The sequence below is a fragment of the Leptonotus elevatus genome, chromosome 7 (assembly GCF_054856555.1).
Source record: "Leptonotus elevatus isolate MCC_2025b chromosome 7, RoL_Lele_1.0, whole genome shotgun sequence".
In the NCBI taxonomy this organism is placed as follows: Eukaryota; Metazoa; Chordata; class Actinopteri; order Syngnathiformes; family Syngnathidae; genus Leptonotus; species Leptonotus elevatus.
Window position 1 is genome coordinate 24,701,264 of NC_141245.1, and position 19,421 is coordinate 24,720,684.

General features: G+C 40.0%; 1 protein-coding gene across 8 annotated transcripts in view; it reads left to right on the top strand.

Annotated features, from left to right (window-relative positions):
• Positions 1-19,421, top strand: part of stard13b (StAR related lipid transfer domain containing 13b) — a 71,959-nt gene that overhangs the window by 33,284 nt on the left and 19,254 nt on the right. The window contains exon 1 of one of the 8 annotated variants that reach the window (XM_086080395.1): positions 17,582-17,735. The exons of the other annotated variants lie outside the window; for them this stretch is intronic. Coding sequence (XP_085936521.1) covers positions 17,720-17,735 — 16 coding nt within the window. The 5' untranslated portion in view covers positions 17,582-17,719. Of the gene's footprint in view, positions 1-17,581; positions 17,736-19,421 lie in introns of those variants that run through there. 8 annotated transcript variants of the gene reach the window in all.

Genomic DNA, 19,421 nt, shown 5'->3' on the forward strand with positions numbered 1-19,421 from the left:
TAATGCTAATGCTAAAAACAATGCTAGCGACGAATCAATGTGCTTCTCTTTGATGATATAACTTTGATTTGAATGACAACGCTGGATATACCAAAGTCATCGCTCTTTCGCTTCAGTTTTGCGGGAGTCAAACCCGCTCAAGAAGGCAAAAGTTTCTGCTGTGCTTGGAGCAGGAAAAGAACGTGGTCATGGATTGGAAAACTTTTCACTCGCTTTCCTTGGCAAAATAAATCAGGAAAATACTGTATTCCGAATTGGAAATTTCCACGTGAATGATGAGATGAGGATAATTGAATGATGACTACGGTGTCATATTCAACAGGCGCATGCAAATTCCTGCATTTGGGGGCAAAAAAAAAACGGCAATTACAGGAAAGTCATGTAAAGCATTTATTTTTGTCCACACAATCGGCACAGTTGCAGCATCAGATCAGTGAGGGGCACAATTGTCACCAGGACTAAAAAAAAATATGAGAACTACGACGGAGTACAAATATATATATTTTTTAGACGGCGGGGGCCATATTCTGAGAAAAAAAAGTCACAAATGTGCGACTTTACAAAGTGGCAAATTTGCGAGTTTATGAAGTGGTAGATTTGCAAGTTTATGAAGTGGCAGATTTGTGAGAAAAAAAACTCAGAAACTTACGAGAAATATACGTAGCGTACTACTCGGATGTTTGTGCCAATACTTTTCGGCCGGGTTTTCAAATAGGGAAATAGTAATTGCTTTAACAGAGATTAACCATATGATGTTAAGCATTCGCTCATTGAAGCGTTTTTGGTACGGCCAGCGACAAAGAGGCCTCACTGAGGATCAAGCATTTAAGTTCATTTGTTAAAATAAATATTTACTTGTATATTTATTTTTTCCAGAATGATTAATTACGCATTCATACATTTTTGTATTTTTTTGGTACAAGTAGCTAAGTTGATGTGTCAAAATCTGCTGCTCTTCGTCATTCACTTGCATTTACCTAAAGTACGCTAGCCTCTGATTGGTTACTGTTAGTCAGCTGATCAGGAAGTGTTGTCGCTCCAGCTGCCGTGTATTTTATAAACAGCGGCTGTGTCGGAATGTGCGCCCTACTCCCGATATGTTGCCCTACTTAGGGGTCACGCCATTTTGTAGTGGCGTCCGAATATCTCGGGAACGAAAATGCAGGGCATTCAAAATGACCCACAATGCACTCAACCGGAGTATGAAAAAAAAACAGGCCGCAAGCGCGGGAATCAAATCCGATGCATTAATATTCATACTACGAAAATAATGAATTTGTAAAAAAATAAATAAATAAATAAACTGCGATTGGCTGGCTACCCCGAAGCCAGCTGGGATAGGCTCCAACCCCCCCCCCCCCCCCGCGACCCTTGTGAGGACAAGCGGTTAAGAAAACGGGTGGATGGATGGATAAATAAAGAAATAATTAAATAAATACAAAAATACGTGGCCCACTGGCCCCGAATACGCCGCCGTCGTAGCAAACTGACAACTTTGAACAATGTCTGGAATTTGTGCCACCCGAGCCAGGAATGCTAATGCTAAAAACAATGCTAACAACAAGGGAATGAGCCTCAAAATGAGGCGCGAAACGAGCTCAATCCTTAATTGCGGCAGCGTTCGAGGGCTTGACAAGGGAGGCAGCGTGGGAAGGAACGAAGACGGAGCTTGTTGTGTTCCGTTCCGCACATCAGCTGATCGTCTCCGGCGAAAGGTCGCTTCCAGTTTTTGCGTGCTGGCTGGCGTGCGCGTGTGTGTGTTTACATGCCGACAAACTTGACCTTCAGCCAACAGCAGGGTGTTGCGGGTGCAGTAAATAATTCCTCTTGACTGACAATAGAGAGGCAGATAAGTCTGCGTTATGTAACCAGGTGGGAAGCCACTTGCGCGTAAACACCGATGAGATAGCGACGGACCCCTGACGGACTTTACGAGGATCCGACGCGGCTTTAATCTGCTTGCGTGATTCTTGGCATTGGCCCGGAGATTTACGGAGGTAAACGAAGCAAAGGTTTGCTTTTACTAATACAAGCCAAAGTTGCCTTTTTTTTGTCGCATCGCCTTCACTCGTGATCAAAAGAAATGTTTGACCGACTATATGGACACAAATATTGGGGCACTTACTCATACTCTTAATTTTTTATTTTTTTTTATATAAACCTTGCAGATTATTTTGTATTATTTGCAAACTGGCCAAACAAATGGCGAGAGGAGTGATTTGTTGTTCTAAAAAAAGTACATTGCGCGCCACCAACTGTCTATTGCAGTTTTTTTTCCTTTGGACTTTGTGGATTATTTCTGGCCGTTTTGCTCATTTCTATTGTGCAAGGTGTGGTGGTTGTCATAAATGACTGGAGAGAGGAGCAATTGCATCATGACACGTTCTGTACAGAGCCGTATCAATAATCATGACACACATTGTGTGCATGTGGTGAGCTATTTTTTGTGATTTATTTCCAGTCGTTCAGTTTATTTCTACTGTGCAAGTTGGCCGTTATGATAAAAAAAAAAAACTGGTGAGAGGAGTCACTGCATTAATTGTTTGATAGTGCGTTGTTTGTGAGTATGTGGTAGGGCTGTGCAATTAATGAAAATTCAATTACAATTTCAATTATTACACTGCACAATTATTAATACTAATTTTTGAGTTGTTTAAATGTATACATTTGCACCTTTTTATTTTTTATTTTAAAATAATTAATTTTATATTTTTTTTCATCCAAAAGGAACTTACATAATTATAGTGTTTCAAATTATATTTTTTTTTATTGGTCTTAATATTTTTTAAATGCTTAAATTTTTTTAAAAATAATCGTGGTTTCAATTATTGCCAAAATAATCATGATTATTATTATTTTCCTTATCAAGCAGCTGTTTCTAGTTATTGCGTTTATTTCCATTGGGCAAGGAATTGTGAAGAGCGTTTGCATTTCGCATGACGCATCAATTGACCGAGTGTGCTTATTTATGACTGTGGATTGTTTCTATGTGTGCTTTTTATTTCGACTGCGCGAGCCGAAGTTGATCACGAATACCCGGCGCGGGGACCAATCGCAGTAACCGTGACACTTAACTGTACTGTGTTTTTCCCCTTGCCATCGGGTTTATTTCTCTTGCGCAAGAAGGCCAGTTATCACGGCCTCAAACTGCTAACGGGACAAACAGACTCACATTTGTCTGACATTTCCACATCCTGTCAGTGGAATGCGTCCCAATACTTTCGTCCACACGGCAGCATTCTTTCCAGTCATGCTCAGCAGCTGCGGTTAGTCAGACGTGTCACGTGTTTCACCGCCGTATTGGACACGCCTTACTTTTTTGACGGGGAAAGGTTGCAATTTGACATGGCCGGGGGGGGGGGCATGTGCCGTCATGTAGACCCCCCCCAATGTGTGCTTTTACTTAAAATTAAAAGTCAGGTAGCCTTTTTCCATCTAAGGTTATTGTTAGATGTCAGTGAGCAAACAAAACAAAACATTTATGTTGATTTCATTTGTGCTGACGATTTCAAGATACAGGCGGACCTGGCGTGCCACCTGGTGCTAGCATCTGTGCTAATGTTAGCATTTAGAGTTACTGTATCCGCAGCGCTTATGTGTCCTCGATGTCCACATGTACGCGCACAGCAATCACATATCGCCTGCCGACGATATCGGTGGACCAGCTTAGGTCCACCTCTTGTGTTTTCCAGTGCTAGCATTTGTGCTAATGCTACTGTACAGAGTTTTGTATGGCGCTTAGGCAGTTGAAAGATTGACTATTCCTTAATGCGGCTTGTCACAACAACCAGACTCGCCTACTTTAGTCAACCTTCTCATATATGCTAGCATCTGTGCTAATTCTATGTGTGCCGTGTTTACATAGCATGATCTAGACAGACAGCCCCCGCATTTCCTAGTAATATCTTTTATCTTAACATATGACCGATTTCAAAATGGCGCAATACATGTTTTTAAGCAGAGGTGGCAAATCCAGGTCCAGAAAGTAAAAAAAAAACTGCCACAGTTTGGCTTTAGCCGCTAGTGCTAGCTAGATAGCTCCATAGCAGGTAACCGAACATCCGGGGAGCTAGCTAGGGAGCTCGCTAGCTAGCACCTGGGGTTAACGCCAAACTGTGGAATTTTTTTTTACTGGATTTGCCACCTCTGTCTTTAAGATAAAATAACCACGCCCCAAATGAAGGAACTCAATGTTCTGCTCTGTTGCTATGTTATTAACACCAAGCATAAGTCTGGCTGCCATTTCTTTATTTTTTGGAGTAAATGATTGCTTTACTGAGTGAGATTATGCCACATAATACGTAGCTAATTTAACTTTTTGCCAAGATTTTCCACCAATGTCTTCTTTTTGTCGTGTTTTTAATCAGTAGGCCTACTCTCAAGTCAAGTATTTAAACAATTGTCACCAATTCCCCCCCAAATAAGGAATCTTGCTATCCGTAATATTAGAATTTCAGCGTTTTGGCCTCATGCCAATCGTACCCTCAGCCCCTTTTGCTCATGCCTCACCTGGCATGATGAAATGCCAGAGATAACGGCGAGTATTTAGAGAGTGACTGCTGATCTGCATAAATAGCGGCGGCGGCGGCGGCGGTGACGACTCCTGCATTCCAGCCTCCTGTTGACACAGCAGGTTGAAAGTGAGTTAGTGGTGAGAAGGGCAGAAACCCCCCCCCCCCCCCAACCCCCAACCCCCCCACACCCCCCTCCCCAAAACAAAAATTCCAGGACAAGTCTAAGGTCTGCATTTCTGTGATCCAAAAAGAAAAACCACATTGTATGTAATCCAACATGCGCTTCTTTCTCCTCATGATGTTTTTCAAGCACCGCGATGTACAAAAGATGCAAATAATGAGAGGGCGGTTTGCTGGCGTGCGAAGGAATGTTTCCATGATTTTCATTTCCTGGAAATCTTCCACTGTCTGTTGTTGCGCACTTGAATAGTCCGAACGGGCCTCTGTATTACTTTGGAGTCTGACTGCCTTTCTAATTGCACAAAAAAAAACACGACTGTTTCAGTGGCTAATTGACCTGAAGGCACACCTGAACATATTGCTACATGAATACATTGCTGACAATGTCCCTCACCGATGAGTCCTTCTTGCGGCCTATTGGATCCCATTAGAATGAAGTGTCTCAATACGATGTTGCATAAGAAGGTTGCAACACTGGGTTTGCCTTCCTTTCTTTAGTCTTTCCTTTGGTCTCTTGAGGTCTCCCTAATTTGTTGGAATTTTTATGCTTCTGGGGTTGGTGAAAGATTCCGGTTGGTAACCCGGTGGGTAGTAGGTGGTGTCGGGTCGGTGCTGGATTTCACTTTTCTCTCTTTTCTTTGATCCTTCCTCGGGTCTCCTGACAACTTCACGACTCTAGCGGGATTCTGAAGTATTCGGTTCAGGTGAAGGGTTTGGGATTTTTAATAGGTTTCGGGTGAATTAATGAGTACAAACTCACATGCACAAAAAAAGAGAGAGAGCGAGCAATGATGATGACACGTTGAATCGGTAAGATTAGCTCTCTCAGATTAAGAAAAAGAAAAAGAAGGTTGCATTGGTCTAACTGCAATAATTCCCCGCATATTTGCAAATGACGTATTCACATATTTTCAAAGTGAAGCTCCGTCACTTCAACATCACGTCCCGGGGGGTCGCGACAGAATGTGTTCCTGTTTGGCCTTGGTGGAGGTCTACTCGCGCTCGACGGGACTCGGTGGCCGTTTAAAGCGCCATTTGGGTCCTTGGGCTGGGAAAGCGCTTAGGATGCTTTTGGTCTGCCTCTCGAACCCTCCTCAATGGTGCGCTGGCATGCCACACAAATACTGTAACACGGAACCCGGCGACGGGGCCGCATTGTTGTCGTTTGCTTGCCTCGCAAGAGCCCGTTTCATCTTTTATTCATGAGCGAGGGCTTTATGCGCTCATCGTTGTCATGCAGATTTTGATTTGCTCCCTTCAGAAGCGTAGTAAATAGTGACTGGGAATCAAATAGATCATCGGGACAATGTGATTAGCTTGTATTCATTCAGCTTACTATCCTTTTTTAAGGCTAATGTTTTTTTCATAGTTGTGGTATATTTACAGTTAAAACTATTAATGTAGTCAATTTTAAAAAAATAATTAGAGAGCCTGGATTATTTGCCATCTCCCTCAAATAGCAGTTTCGATAACAACGCCAAATTGAGGCGTCGTCAACGTGCCCTCGTGACACTTTATTAGGTACACACGTGACCCTATGTGATCACGTGTGTACCTAATAAAGTGCAATGGTGATATGAATACAAGCCTACATAAAAGCGCAGATAGTCTTGATTCATGGTTTTTGGCCACTAGGTGGCAGCCCGAGTTCAAACCTTTCCTGCAGCTTGTGCAGTTTGTTTGGTGACACTTCAACATGTGCAAAAGCCGCCTGGCTAATCATTGACTTGACGAGCACATTTTTGCAAATGTCCAGTCTACACTGTAACAGAAAGGCATGGTCACATATTAACTGGAACACACGGGGTGGGGGGGGGGGGGGTGGGTGCTTCCTCCATTCTGGATTTTGGCAAGATTACGAAATACCGTAGTTACTGACTAGTTATCTTGCTCAACATTGTTTTCCGCATGCAAATGTGTAGTTACTGCACTGAACTACATTTTTTTCAGGTATCTGTACTTTATTTGTTTGTTTTTTCTGATGACTTTTTACTTTTACTTCCTACATTTGAATCAGATACTTTACACAACTTTGTACTCCAAGTCAACATTGTCAAAATAGGCTAGTTACTTTTTTTTTTTTTTAAAGCCTCACAGCACAGATAACATGCTAGAATGCTATTTGTTTTTCACATGCAAAAAAATAAAAATAAAATTTCAATTGAGACTGCGATGAATTGTATTACCCCCCCCCCCAATTTTTTTTAAAAATTGAGACTGTAATATTTCCATTCATTTGATTCATTGAGATGCGAGTGATCATGGGACAATTTCAACTTGTAAGTCAAGGCACTGTGCTGACTCATTGAGCCATTTTAAGCAATGAAAAGTTAATATTTTGTCCAAAATTAATTAAATACATTCATTATTTTTCATGTACAACTAATACCTTTAAAAACAAATGTTTCCACTTGCTGTCGACTGATGATGACATCACCTGTGCTGAGGAAGCAGGTAATGACAAGAAAGATTCGTTTCTAAAGGTATCAATTGTACATTTAAAAAATTATGAAGTTCCCACATTAATTATAGACCAAATATTCACTTTTTACTGCTGAAAATGGCTCAATGAGTCAAGTATCTCTTTAAGAAAACAAAAAAACAAAAAAACAACAAGTATTTCTTTAAGCTTGGATGCCCCCTTGTGGCAGCGATGAACATTTGCACACGTAACAAGAATTCCTGTCGCGACGTTTCCTGTGGCAGCCTTGTGGCCGTTAATTAAGCGAGGGTGCGCTTTTATGTCGGAGGTTCCTGAGAGGGCTTTCTCACGGTGGGGGCTCTTGTTCCGATGTCGTCAACCACCCCCTCAATACCTCCGGCTCCCCTCTTGACTCTTCCCGAAAGAGGGCGGTAACCCCACGCTGTCCCCTCTGGGACTGGGTCCAAATGAGATGGACCTAATGGAGAGGAGATTCTTTCTTTTTTTTTTTGGAGTGTTTTTCCCCCACTTGTGTCTTGCTGTGCTGTTTGCAAGTGTCCAGCACTAAACGCTGAAGCTGTTTCCCACAAATCAGCTTACGCTCGTTCATGTTTTTCCACATGAATTCACAAGACCAAAACATTTATGCATAGTAAATCTGATATTATTTGCTGTAATATAGATTAATTTGGCGTCAATCAATTGGACGCGACCTTCAAAATAACTGCATATTAAATTGCAATTATAATATTGCGGGGAAACTAATACACAATCACATTATTTTTCTAAATTGTTCAGCCCTAACAATATTATACTGTATAAAACTACGAAAGTGTATTGCATTCACACTGAGGTTTTTTGTTTTTCGTGTATTTTATATATATATTTTTTTATTTTCTGTTTTTCAGATTTTTTATTTTTTTATGTTTTACTGATTATTTTTTTTAAATGGAAAAACAGGTGGAAAACATTGAGGAAAATTACACAGTAAAACTTGGGAAAAAATATTTTTAAAAAACAGGGGAAAAAATTATCCTGACCTGAAGAACAAAACACCAGCGCCTGTTTTTCTAAGTATTTTATTTTATTTTATTTATTTTTATACCTCTGAACTCCAAGTGACAACACTTTCCCGCATACCTCCAACGAACCTTCAACTTACTGGCTCAGTTAAGGTGATGCGTGTACCGTAATTAGTAACACACTCAGAATTGTGAATGTTTTATGCTTTATTACTGTATACTATCATTCGAATGAAGCTCGGTTTATCGTTTTATGGGGCATGCAAGTATACAAAAATGTCTTTCGATTGGCATGAGTAAGCTAGTAGCTAGTAAGCTAACAGTTAAGTTTCTACGGAAGCTTGGAAAGGAAAGTGTCTGCCATTAGCAAGTCTGCAACAAGTCACTTGGAGTTCAGAGGTCAAAACAAAAACAAAAATTACTAATAGATTTTTTTCAGTTAAAATAAAAAATGTTTTTCTTGTTTTTGGAATATTTATTTTTTTATGACAGAAAACCCCCCGATAAAACACAAAAAAACAAAACAAAGCTCCCCCCAAAAATTGTCTGAAAAACAGGAGTTTTTTTTCTTTCTCTGAAGTGAATGCAATGCGCTTCCATGCAAAACAAATGGTGGCTAGATGTTTTGAAGTTTTCTGCTGCCATCTAGTGGAGAGAAAAAAATGTTAAAGCAGAATCAGTATTTTTCATAGCCTCTGCTAAGCGCATGGCAGCGTGTGTACTTGACGGACGTGTTATGTCTCGGAAAAGCAAATGACAGCGTTTGTACGGGCTATCAGAGGGAGGGAGGAGAGCGCAGACGCAAGAGCGTGTCATTGCAGTGTTGGACGACAACGCCGGCTCGTCTCCTGTCGTTCTTTACAGTAAATAAGACCTGAAGGGACATCACGGTCGCATTTAAAAACTCCAGGATGTTGTTTGGCACAGACTCTCGCTGGGCTATTTTAAAAGCGCTCGAGCCCACTCGAGAGCTCAAGTCTTGCACGTCTGGCTCATGTGACGCGAGTGCTCCGAAGAGTCAAGGCCGGTGGTGGGAAGTAATAAGTAAAAAAAAAAAATAGTTACTGTCCTTAAATAGATTGACTTCCGATATGAAAAGACACACTTGCACTGTTCCTTTGTCAAAATAGACTTACTGTTTTCAACCACAGAGGTGGCAAATCCAAGTCCAGAAAGTAAAAACCCTGCCACAGTTTGGCTTTAGGCCCAGGTGCTAGCTAGCTAGCCTGAATAGCTAGCTCCCATGGTGCTCGTTTACCTGCTAAGGCTCTAGCTAGCTAGGTAGCTAGCATCAAGGGCTAAAGCCAAACTGTGGCAGGGTTTTTACTTTCAGGTGCTAGCTAGCTAGCTCCCTAGCTAGCTCCCAGGGTGCTCGTTTACTTGCTAGGGAGCTAGCTAGCTAGCATCAGGGGCTAAAGCCAAACTCTGGCAGGGTTTTTACTTTCTGGACCTGGATTTGCCACCTATGACTAACGACAAGACGTAAAATGTCAATAGAGATTGACGTCAACCGAAAGATCATTGAGATCTTGATTGATTGAGATGGTTTGAATTGCTTCTTGCCGGCTCCAAGAATGATAACATAAATGAATGTGCTCCCTCAAATTCATTATCTGATTTAGTATCATTTTGTTAGTTAGTTCGCAGTATTAGCAAAGCTATGGGAACACGTCCTTCGCTAGCATAAAGGCTAAGCTAATGCTTGCTAGCGCTAACGACATCTAATGTAATTTTTCTCTCTTCTGTTCATAAAAAGTTCATAAAAATTTTACTATTTTGTCTTAAGAGATTTTTTTTGTCGTGCCAGTTTATCAAACGGGTGTTGAATGTAATTGACAACACATTTTAGATTTTATATTGAAGTACATTTAGGTGGGGGGAATAACGCAAATAGGTGAATTAGTGACTGGCGAAGTGCAAATCGGGCGGGTGTCACATAAACGTTGTTCCGACATATGTGTGGGTTTAAAATTTGAAATTATGTAAGTAATGTGACGAGCAATTAGCCATTGGGATCAACAGGCACTCAATGTAAATCTGTTGAGGCATTTGGTTGCTAAAACACTTCAGTGCTTCCAAATTCATACTTTGACAGCGTCACTGAATGCACATTTTCAGATAGCAGCTTCACCGGAATGTTGCGTTTGACGCCATTTGCAGTAACTTAGCCCCCCCCCCCCCCCCCCCCCCCCCCCCCCGGAGGCTGAGGAATCTTTACAATGGACAAAAACACAGTGAACCACTGTCCAGCCCGCAGTACGTATTCCACCTACACCGAGTTATTTATTCATCTGTGGACAAAAGACAATAGCGGAAAGCGGCGATAAGGCCGCGAAGGTCAACAGCGGCTCGCTTGACTCCGCGCGGAGCGATCTCGAGCGGTTTGCGAAAAATCCCCACTTGCTGTGTTTATCACAAAAGGGAGCAAATCCTGCACAAAGATTTTCGAGAAGGCCATCAAAGCGCTTTGCGCTGCGTGGGAACGCGGCTGGCTGCAGAGTCGGAAAAAGCCTCCGCGTCATATCGCCGCGTTTGACCCAGCAAGTTGAAGTGGGGGGGGGATTTTTAGTTGGGATGTTGGATGCCACTTTTTTGGGACCGATACTCAAATCTTCAGTACTTGCCCGATACCAAGTGACGATACGTTAGCACTTATGATACATACAATTTCCATATATTTTTTAATGACATGTATATCCCAACGACAGCAAATTTCCTTAAAATTGATTGAAATGAATAGCAATGACATTTTGTCAATTTGCTCATGAAAGTCATTTTGCGTAAAGCACACAACAAAATGAATTTAGTTGAAATCAAAATATGTACTTGTACAAGTTAAACTTCTTTTTAAGGGATACAGTGAAGTGCAAAGAATTCAATTCAATTCAATAGGGCTTCAAGTCATTTAGTAATATCCACCATGTTAAGAATTCCTCAAGCTGTTTGGAAATCCATGCTTTTAATTTCATTCATTAAAAAAACACTCGTTTAGTTTCATTTGTTTAAGGAACACGTCACATTTGGTCCCCTTATTTAGTCTTCACGTACCACTACTTTATTTACAGCCACATAATGTTATTAATGTTATTAAATCCCCCAATATATATACTAAGTGTTCTTCAAGCTGTCTTGTGTGTGATGTTTAAATATCTTATTTTGAAATCTATGCTTTTCATTTGGAAGGCCGCTCCGTAGTTGTGTTTCCTGTTTCACGTCTCCGTTGGTCATTCAGCTCATGCGTTTCTATTTTCGCTTGTGACCGGGGAGATTCTTCTTCTCCAGACTCTTAGCGAGGTAAATAGCGCCAGCTACTGTGCAGGAGGGGCATAACAATTAGTAAGCGTCTGATTGATAAAAATGCTGGCAGGCTGCATTGCAAAAAAAAAACGATATGATATGATAATCATTTGGCGCCTGCGGGGTCCAATCCCACTTGAGCACTTATTGTGTTTTTATCCTCGGTGGTACCAGACTAAGTGATTGGAAGTTCTGATTGTGTTCAGAGGTTGAATTTTCTAGGAAATGGACGCCCGCTTGTTGTCAAGGTTTGGGTTTCAAAGGACAGTTTGGAGGCGGTTTTTCACATTCGGATTTTCAAATTGGCCTTCAAGTCCCAGTTTGAAATCCAGTTGTCCCGATGTGAAATCAGGACCGATGACGTGATTTTCAGCCGACGGGTATCGGCTGAGGATGAAAGGCCGTCCTCTCTGGGTGTCCTTCAGGAGGTGACCGAGACTGTTACCGCAGCTGTGCCGCTCTCGTTTGATTTCAATACGAGAGCCTGCTGGAAGGAAAACAGCGCCGGGGTGACCTTTGACCCGGCATGCTTTGACGACGGTCAACAACGGCGGCTCCCGAGCTCGCGTGCTCCTGTTATTTACCCTCAACAGTCAATAAGATCTTGCTGTGTGTGTGTCATCAAATATGTTAAGCTGCTTAAGCTTCACTCTTTATACCGAAGAGATGAATGGTGCGGATCCTTTGAAGGTGCGATCGCTCTTTTGGCAAAAAGACGTGACAAGGCGCAGGTGATTACGATTGGCAGCAAAATGGCGTTTCGCCCTTTTTGTCTTTTGCACAGCCAGCAAAGTGAGATGTTGCATTCAGCCCCCCCCCCCCCCCTGCGTAGTCGCCGCTCGCTTTTCACAAACGCAATCAGCGGCACGTCGCTGAAAAACGTGAACGCGCACGGCCAAACCCGAGCTTGCCGTAGCAAAACGGGACATGCCTGGGAATACAGTGGATATAAAAAGTCTACACACCCCTGTTCACTAGCCAGCTTTGTAGAATGGGGAAGTAAAAAAATAATAATAATCTGATGATGTGGTTGCACAAGTGTACACACCCTCTCATAACCGGGGATGTGGCTGTGTTCAGAATTAACCAAAACCAGCACACCCAAAATTATATTTTTTTATGTAAATGTTAAAAAATATATACATTTAAAACTATATATATATATATATATATATATATATTAGGGGTGTTTGGAAAAATCGATTCGGCAATATATCGCGATATTACAGCACACAATTCTCAAATCGATTCATTATGTGGCTGAATCGATTTTTAAACATACATTTTTTTATGGGAATATTCCACAAAACGTCTTACTTAGGGTTAGGATTCACACATTAAGCATGGAAGAATGTTCTATTCATGGAACATTAAGCCTTAATATTTTATTTCAGTGCTGTTCAAACAACCTGTTTGTTAAATGCAGTGGCTCAGTTACAAGCCTGAATTTTCAGATAAAGACATTTTCATACAAATCTTACAGTGTACATGTAAAAGTTTACTGATTAGTATTTTCAAAATTTGAGTTAAAAAAAAAATCGCAACAGTCAATTTATAGATTCGTATCGGGATTAATCAAATCGAATCGTGACCTATGAATCGTGATACGAATCGAATCGCCAGGTACTAGGCAATTCACACCCCTAATATATATATATATATAATCACTTTTTTTTAAATCAAGATTTTTACTTTTACAAATCCTGATGTGAGTTGACGAAATTCTCCATCCATCCATTTTCTGTACCGCTTGTCCTCACAAGGGTCGCGGGGGTTGCTGGAGCCTATCCCAGCTGGCTTCGGGCAGTGACGAAATTCTTTTTGCCGAAATTAACACTAGCCTAAATGTGCAAGGAAGAATTGAGAACTGAAGAAATGTCGCCGCGTCGTCCCGGCAACGTGGCCTCGGGCGGATCATTTTAAAACCAGTGCGGGGCTAACGACCGCCAACCCCCAACCCCCCCCCCTGTGGAATCGAATGAGGCATCAGGAAGTCTGCGGGTGATTCAAGGTGGGCTCCGTGTAATTTGCGGCCCGCCGTTGACTGCTCGTCACCTGGCTGGGGACGGACGATTGTGTTGTGTGTGTTTGTCGGCTCGACGAGGACGCATCAGCGTATTTGCTGGCGGAGAAGCTTCCTTTGTTGGAATTTCGCTAAATGAAAGCTGAAGTTATCGGGTTTGCAACACGGGGCAATTGATTCCTTTGAACTGATTTCACAAATAAACGGACTTTTATTTGAGCTTAGTACAGAAGAGCAACAGTTTTAGCTTCTCTGCTGTGACCAATCACAATCATGGAAATAAAGAACAAATACATAAGATTTAGAATTTCAGTTTCTACACATCTCAGTAAGATTTTGATTAGTTTTTTTGTGAAGCGCCACCTCGTCTGGACATGACAAGTGTGCCATTGTCACACGTGTTGGTGTCCCGCTGAGCAGTTAATTAAAAGCCACCCTCGGAAAGACGAATTTCCAACATTCCGACGCAACTATTTGGCTTCCGGGAGACGGAATCGATACAGACGTCATCTGTTCAACGATTAGACAAAAGAAAATGGGAGCTTCTTCTTGGCCGCTACGTGTCAGATGTTTTTTTTTTTTTTTTTACACTGTAGGCTGACTGCTCAGTGTGTCTGTGCGCAATTAGCATCATAAAGACGGAAGACAGGCGTCAGCTTCAGGCCCCCCGAGCGTGACGACACCTCTGCGCTAGCGAATCCTCTTTTTTTTTTTTATGAAAGCCCTCCAGGTGTTTTTGATACAGACACTCACAGGTCTATTTCCAAGCCTCGTCTGAGTGATTCACTCAGACGAGACGTCTCGCTGCAGGAGGGGAGGACATGTTTTCGAAGGGTCCACGTGGTGTAGCCTAGCATGTTTTTTATTATTGTATTTTTATTACTGAATATAAAAAATATTTTTATATTTATTTTATATTCAGTTTTTAATGTAAAAAAGACATCATGATTGTAATTATTTAAAAAAAAAAAGTTTTTTACAATTAATAATTATATTTTTAAATCCAGAGTTTTAGTATTTAAATTCCTGATTAATTTTCTAAAAAATAATTTAAAAAATGTCATGTGAACTTATTTTTAATCATGTTAATAAAAATATACATTTATATATATATATATCAAGATTTTTACTTTTAAAATTATCAATTTTATTTTCAAAATAATTTGTATTTAAATCGATCTTGATTTTGATATTATTGAGAAGTCATTATATTAGCAAAAAACTACCATTTCCATTACAAAAATCATTGTTTTTACTGTAAAATAATAATAATAATAATAATTATTATTATTATTATTATTGAAGCAAAAAACAACTAATCCAGATTTGTATTTATACCAAGAACGACTTTTAACTGTATGTAAAAATGTAATTACTTAATATTAAAATAATCTTATTTACATAATCATTGTATTTAATTTAAAAATAAATCATGGTTTTAATTATTTAAACTATTATTTACTGGATTTTTTAACTTCAGTGTTTAAAAAAAAATACATTTAAAAATAATCACAATCAATAATAATTTTTTTAAATCTTTTTTTTGTAGTATTTAAATTGCTTATTCATTTTATAAAAATGTATTATTATTTTTTAAATGTCATAGCTTATATAAAGTCATGTTAATAAAACAATCTTTTTCCAATAATAAAACTTTTTTATTACTATATATTTTAATCCCCTAATTTAAATCAACATTTTTACTTTTAAAAATCATCAATTGTATTTTCAAATAAATTGTATTGTTTAAATAAATCTTGATTTTGGTATTATTGAGAAATCATTATATAGTATTAGCACCAAAAAAAACCTACAATTTCCATTATTTAAAAAAAAATCGCCATTTTTACTGTCAAATATATTTTTGTATTATTATTATTGTTATTGATAAAGAAAAAAAACAGACTAATCCAGATTTGTATTTTTATGGTGTTTGCAAAGCTTTTTTTTGGGGGGGAGGGGGGGGGGCAGGTATATTTTCCATCCTCGTCTGGGTGATTCACTCAGGCGTCTAAGTGCGGGCGCGGGCGCGTGGATGGAGCCGACGCATTTTCCAAGCGTCGCGCGCAGTTAGCACGTATAAATCCGAGCGTTTTGTTTTAGAGTGCTTTTAAAGCGTGGAGTATTTATTTTGAAACGACGACTAAAGTGCAGCGCCTCCGTCATTCTGTCTGCACTCTGAGCTTTATAAGGCCGACTCCGGCTCCAGCTGTCGTTGTTTTACAAGACTGAAATGGCAGATACGCTCGGGTACGAGGTTTCAGGGCGACATCTGGAAAACGTTCTTACGTTACAGGAAACCGCGGAATGGACGAGGATGTCTTATATAATCGCATACTGTCCACATGTTGAAATCATTAATAGCTGACATCGCCTCGAAGCTATCGACACGCACTTGTGGCATTGTTTGTGAGGAGACATTTTTTGCTTCTGCAAGTTTGATCAAGCCAAATTGATTCTTTCAATTGAACCAAGCAATCGATTGGTTCTTTTTTGCAGGCAGCCGACGACATTTGTTTGGTTGATTGATTCACTAACGTTGGTTTTTCACTCAGTTTGTTTAAGCAGCTGCGTCCAAAATGACTCAAATCCATTTTGCCTCTGTCCAAAATTGCGAGATTATCAACGTTTTCAATCGTGGATGAATTTTCATATCTCGTGCGCCAAATACTTTTCGACCATGAAATCAAAGTGACAGACATTCAATCTGTAGTGCAAGATGTCATGGCCACTTTTGGTTTATGAGCAACATGTTGCTGCTGTTCTTAATTTCTGTATGCACGTATCTTGAAAATTTTCAAATAAAATCTGTCAATAAAATATTATATATATATATATATATAATATTATATATATATATATATATATATATATATATATATATATATATATATATATATATATATATATATATATATATATATATATATAATATTATACTTTTTGGAATGTGCTATTCGGGGTGTCAGGCAATTACATTTTTTTTAAATCATAATTAATCGCATGACTTCAATAGTTACAATTTTATATCTGTTCTAAATGTACAATAAAATAAGCTTTCATATTTTTGTTAACATAAAAGCGGGAAAAAAATAATTATGGCTATGAAATATGGCTGCATCTTTTAGTCATTGATAAGTAATTTCATAATAATTTATAAAAAAGAGATGTACTGTACTGTAAAAAAAATATATATTGATTTGTGTTGAGGTCATTTTTCTGCCACTAGATGGCATAAATGCATTTGTAAGACATTGGTGCCAGCTCGGTGCATTTTTCTTTTCATATTAAGAGCTATCTAATCTTTAACATGAAGTAACTTGTGAAATTTTGCACATTTGAAAAATTATACCCCAGTCTCCACAAATATATACATTATTATTACATTTATTCCTGCTAAATTTTGACATGGACGTGTCTGCTGCGTTGCGACTGGAATTCCCCCAGAACAGGTTTTCCAAGTTAAGGGGAGGTCATTAATCACGCGTTTGAAAAATGGCCGCTTAACTTTAAATGAACTCAAAATGAACGCACTCATTTTTTGACACTCCTCGTTACTACCCTGCTTTTCAACTGCACACTGCGCGTCCTTGTGTTCGAGGCCGCGCGCGATTTGTCACAAGAAAGTCGCGACGCTCTCAGATGACAGCAGATAAATCGCACCCTTTCATCGGTGGCCTCCGTCCAGACACTTTCGGGCAGACGGCGAAGTGTGACTCACAGCTGCTGACGCTTTTGATGTCATACTTTTTTCCCCTTCTCTTAGCCAAGCCAAGATTTGTTTTGGTTTTTTTTTCCCCCCGGAAGAACATCTGCGCTCTGCGAAAAAAAAACAACCCACAATTGGTTCCAATAAACATTCTCAAGAGACAAAGCTTTGATGATGTAATCGCCTTTGAAAAGATCCCGGAGGGGTCCAGGAATTCCGTGGCGATGGCAAAAACCCGGCGTGTGGGTTTGTACAAGAGTTGTCTTGGGCACCGTTGAGTAGGAGGCTCGGGCACATGGAGCAGAAAAGGGGGCGGGGTGGCAGTCGCACCACAGAAAAGGGGGGGGGGGGGTTGAAGGGAAGATTTAGGACCGGCCTTTAGTGGCGGCGGCGGCGGCGGAGGAGGGTTGAGACGGCAAGAGAAAAAAGGGGAAGGAGCCCAGTTGAAAGTCCAAGCTTGCGCCGAGAGCCGGCAGGAATGCGTGGGAATGAAAGATGCTCTGACTTTGGAATCGCGCGCGCCTCGACGGATGCATGAAGCGGCCCGACTAGATGATGAAAATTTCCCGTGAGTACGCGAACTTTTGCGAGCGCTTTACGACGATCCTTTCCTGTTTATGTCCGAGAAGTTCTTTTCCATTTATTGTAATTGGGACTCTAGCGCTGCGCTATGCTAGCATAGGCTAGTGACTAGCTTGTGCTGGTCTTCTTTACACCCCATTCAAAGCATGCAGCAACGTTTGGCATTTTCAACGGTTTCAACTCGGGTGTCAAAAATGAGTGCGTTCATTTTGAGTTCATTTCAAGTTAAACACTCATTTTTTTAAACACCATTAATTACCTCCCCTTACTTGGAAAACCTGTACTGGGGGAATTCCAGTCACAACACAGCAGACACGTTCCCACCTCAAAATGTCGCCGTAATAAATTCAATAATAATGCATATATTTGTCATGTTGTATTTTACAATTTTAAAAATGTGCAGAATTTTACAAGTTAAAGATGGGAGAGCTCCTAACATGAAAAGAAAAATGCATTGAGCTGTCACCAATGTCTTACAAATGCAATTATGCCATCTGCTGGCAGAAAAAATGACCAACACAAATCAATATCACACACGTTTTTTACAGTACAGCACATCTTTTTAATTTTAACTAAATTTTTTGAATTATTATTAAATTACTGTATCAATGACTAAAAGCATTGTTATAACATTGTTTTCCACTTAAAATTTGAAAAAAATATTTTATTGTACACTTTATTGTCAGGAGTTAATTATTGAAGTCCTGCGATTTTAATATGAATCGCCTGACAGCCCTTCTCAGTACTAAAATGTTACCCGTCACCATAAAATTAGAAAATGGTATGTATGGCATTGAATCAGTCACATGACTTGGTCAAGTCAGTTCACGAACCTTTGACTGTCTCACGATTCGATTTGGATTTTTGGGTATGCGATTCGATTCAGAATAAAATTTTGATTCAAAATAATTTGATTGACGATGATTTCTGCTTCAATTTATAGATGTGCAAAGAATCGTCATGAGTCGGACTCGCTAATGCTAATTAGCGCGCTACTCGCGGCACTTTTATCACTCAAAAGAACGGCTATTCATACCAAAACTTCATGAATGTATACAGACAAGCATCTTAACATTTACTCACCGGCATATGATCTTCCTACGCTGCAAAAAAACCCCCACAATTTTTATTGGAATAACTTGATCGCGACTTTTTCCTTCTACTCTCTAATGAGGCTACAACTTAACAGTGTATCAAAAGGCGTGGAACCACACTGCCCCCTAAGTGGCCAAACCGGGTACAACATGAACAGCGCTCCAGATAAAGGCACACACAAACAAGGGCAAGACAGTATAAAGTAATTGAAATAAAATCGATTTTGGGACATTTAAAATCGATTCTGAATTGTACTAAATGAGAATCGCGATTCTAATGAGAATCCTTTTTTTTTTTTTTTTTTTTTTGCACACCCCTAATAATCATGATGTTGCATACAAAAAGAAAAAAAAGACCAAAAAAAAAAAGAGTCACCCTCTCAGACAGTAGCAAACATCTCAGGACATTCTCTGCCATTGCGTCCCGTCCAAACGAGTCTGGCACCTTGTCCTTTGTGGACTTGTAACTCGAGACCGTAAACAGGTTGCGAGCGTAGCGGGTCGAGCAAAACGCGAGCTCTCATTCTTTGGCATCATGCCCGCCTTTTATCCATGGGAGATTTCCTCGGAGAGAGGAT